Raw genomic sequence first — 3,483 nt, 5'->3', positions numbered from 1 at the left:
TTATTCCCTATCGAAGCCCCTCCCCTCCCCAATCCCCTCCCTCCCCAGGCTCCGGGTGTTTCCCAACCCAAGTGCTGGCAACCCTATTCATAAGCCAACTTCAAACCATGGTTTCAGATCCTGAAACACGATATCCTGCGTTCAGCCGATCACACTAACCGTTGGTTTTATTAAATCACGGTTTTTACTTTGCCCCTGGAGTAAGCCAGTGTAGTTGTTTCATAACTTTTCCAGAGTTATTTTGGCGAGGGGACGCCTGCCTCTGAGCTGAGGTACTGGAGCAAGCCTGTTCTTCGGGAGTTCTGTTCCAGAGGCGCCTAAACATCCTTACCGCAGGCGCAGTTGCCCCTCGTAAACTGGAGAGTCAAATCCGTACAGCATCACTGAGAGAATAAACAAGACAGTGGTGCATATCGTTGGGCATCTCCCCGTCCCTCCCTGCGAACCGTCTCGCTGGGCCCCATCCATCCCCGGTTGCCAAAGTGCTCAGTTCCAGTGGGTGCTGGGGTCGAGACTCAGCGAGATCACGGAAGGTGGTGGAGCAGCTATGGGGGAGCCCACGGCACGCAAGGGGCTGTACCAGTTGTCGTGAGCGCGGGAGGCTTGAGGGTGGTGAGAGGCGGGGCAGGGAAACTGGGCAGAGGCGGTTGCGGGCGGTGGGGGCGTCAGAGCGTAGGTGGCTGGGAAGCGGGGCAGGGGGTGATGCGGTGCCAGAGCGGGAGGGTAGTGGTACTGTCGTGGCGGAGGCGGCGGGGGCATCGGGCAGATGGACAGGACGCCGGAGGTGCCCGGTTTTAGCAGGGCCCGTTCCTGCTTTCGTTGTTTTGCCCGCCGGTTCTGGAACCACACCTGTGAAAGGAGCCGGAAGAGAGAAGAATACGTGCCTTGAATTTTAGGACCAGGGTAAGTAAGCTTACGTAAGTAAGTAAGTAGGCGGTGGCTCAAGTGGTTAAGACGCTGAACTGCAGGCTGTGGAAGGTCGGTAGTTCAGCAGTTCGAGACCCGGGTGCCACATGATGGAGTGAGCTCCCGTCTTTAGTTCCAGCTCCTGCCAACCTAGCAGTTCGAAAGCAAGAAATTGCAAGTAGATAAATAGGTACCACTTTGGTGGGAAGGGAACAGCGTTCCGTGCACCTTGGTGTTTAGTCATGCCGGCCACATGACCACGGAAACGTCTTTGGACAGCGCTGGCTCTTCGGCTTTGAAACGGAGATGAGCACCGCAACCCTAGAGTCGGATTCGACTGGCTTTCGAGCAAGGGAGCCTTTACCTTTTTAAGTAAGCTGAATAGCATCTGGTTTCAGTGGGTCTCTGACTTTCCTGATCCTGCAGGCGCTTGAACACGTGAACCCGTCTTGTACTGAATCAGATCCTTGGTCCATTGAGGACAGTGTTCTCTACACCAGGGGTCCCCACCGTTGACACCTTTTCGGGTGCCCACCACGTGTGTTTAGGAAGTAGGTGAGGCCAGATAGGGCTTTTGTCCAGCCAAGATTCTCATTGACTCCTGGAGATCTGATCAGCTGTGCAGATTTTTTAAGAAGAAGAAGAAGAGATTGGATTTACACACCCCGCCCTTCACTCCCCAAAGGAGTCTCAGAGCGGCTCACAAATTCCTTTCCCTTCCCCTCCCCACCACAGACACCCTGTGAGGTAAAAGAAGAAGAAGAGATTGGATTTACACACCCCGCCCTTCACTCCCCAAAGGAGTCTCAGAGCGGCTCACAAATTCCTTTCCCTTCCCCTCCCCACCACAGACACCCTGTGAGGTAAAAGAAGAAGAAGAGATTGGATTTACACACCCCGCCCTTCACTCCCCAAAGGAGTCTCAGAGCGGCTGACATTCTCCTTTCCTTTCCCCTGCCCACGATAGACACTTTGTGAGGTAGGCGGGGCTGAGAGAGCGCTTTCAAAAACTGCTCATGAGAGAACAGCTCTGAAATAACTTGTAGCTGACCCAAGATTGCACCAGCAGCGGCATCTAGAGTTGCCAGCCTCCAGGTGAGGCCTGGAGATACCCCGCTTTTACAACTGATCTCCAGCTGACAGAGGTCAGCTCCCCTGGAGAAAATGGCTGCTTTGAAGGGTGGACTCTGTGGCCTTGTACCTGCTGAGGCCCCTCCCGTCCCCAAACCCCGCCCTCTCCCGGATCCGACCCCAAAGTCTCCAGGTATTTTCCAATCCAGACCTGGCAACCCTAGCTGCATCTGGAGGAGTGGGGAATCAAACCCGGTTCTCCCAGGTTAGAGTCTGTGCTCCTAGCCACTACACCAAACTTTATCTCCACCGCTATTGCTGTGACAGCCGGCTGCCACCACAGAACAAGGATCTTCACTGTGTGACCGAAGGTAATCTGTGGGAGCCATTTTGTGGCTGGTCCCGCTTCCGGTGGCAGCCATTTTGTGGCTTTGCCCGCCCTACTGTTTCAGAATTCTGAATGTGCCTGCAGGCCCAAAAAGGTTGGGAACCGCTGTTCTGCATAGACGGGCAGAGGTTCTCCAGGGTCTCAGGCAGAGATCTTTTGCATCACCTGCTACCTGTTCCCTAACTGGAGATGCCAGGGATTGAACCTGGGACCTTCTGCATGCCAAGTAGAGGCTCTGCCACTGAGCAACTGCCCCTGCCCAAATTTTGGAATTCCTAGAAAGAGCCAGGGGGCTGTGGTGGCTCAAGTGGTTAAGACACTGAACTGCAGAAGGTCGGTAGTTCAGCAGTTCAAGACCCGAGTTGCCGCATGACGGAGTGAGCTCCCGTCTCTGGCCCCAGCTCCTGCCAACCTAGCAGTTCGAAAGCAAGAAATTGCAAGTAGATAAATAGGTACCACTTCAGTGGGAAGGTAACACTGTTCTGTGCGCCTCGGCATTTAGTCATGCCGGCCACGTGACCACGGAAACGTCTTTGGACAGCGCTGGCTCTTCGGCTTGGAAATGGAGATGAGCACTGCATCCCTGCTTTTGAGCAAGGGAAACCTTTGCCTAGAAAGAGAAGTGGGTACACTGCACCACAAGGGGCTGTTGCACAATTGCTGCATCTCTGCAAATGGAATTGCCAGGTCGAACACATTCTCTTTGGTCCTTTCCGCACTTGGGAGTTTTATCAGAGTTCAACTCGCTACACAGTTGGGTGATTCCACACTATACCTTAAATTGTGGTTCAACCCTGTCCCAAAACTTACATACTACATCACACACGAGTTCACCCCTGTAATTATCTCGGGGTCTTTTTACATTCTAGATTACACTTGAGTTCACCCCGTAATTATTTCAGGGTATTCTTTGTTTCCATATTACATAGAGGCCATCCTGGTTTTGCCCCACACTTGTCCCGGGATAAACAGATGCTGTTATAACCAGGGATAATTGCAAGGTATTGTGTTGCGAGTTGAACTCTGATAAAACCAGGGATGAGATCCAAGTGTGGAAAGAACCATAATCCTGGTTATAACAGCATCCATTTATCCCAGGACAAGTGTGGGGCAAAGCC

General features: G+C 53.1%; 2 protein-coding genes across 2 annotated transcripts in view; one reads left to right on the top strand and one right to left on the bottom strand.

Annotated features, from left to right (window-relative positions):
- LOC107115738 (lysozyme C-like) overlaps positions 1-3,483 on the top strand; it is a 41,426-nt gene that overhangs the window by 6,491 nt on the left and 31,452 nt on the right. The window lies entirely within an intron of this gene.
- Positions 487-3,483, bottom strand: part of PROP1 (PROP paired-like homeobox 1) — a 9,352-nt gene continuing 6,355 nt past the window's right edge. The window contains exon 3 of the mRNA XM_015417498.1: positions 487-849. Within this exon, the coding sequence (XP_015272984.1) occupies positions 487-849 (363 nt within the window). The remainder of the gene's footprint in view (positions 850-3,483) is intronic.

The sequence above is a fragment of the Gekko japonicus genome, unplaced genomic scaffold (assembly GCF_001447785.1).
Source record: "Gekko japonicus isolate JY-2015 unplaced genomic scaffold, Gekko_japonicus_V1.1 scaffold3869, whole genome shotgun sequence".
NCBI classification, from domain to species: Eukaryota; Metazoa; Chordata; class Lepidosauria; order Squamata; family Gekkonidae; genus Gekko; species Gekko japonicus.
Note: the sequence above shows the minus strand (reverse complement) of the source record. Positions and strands in the feature narration are given on the sequence as shown.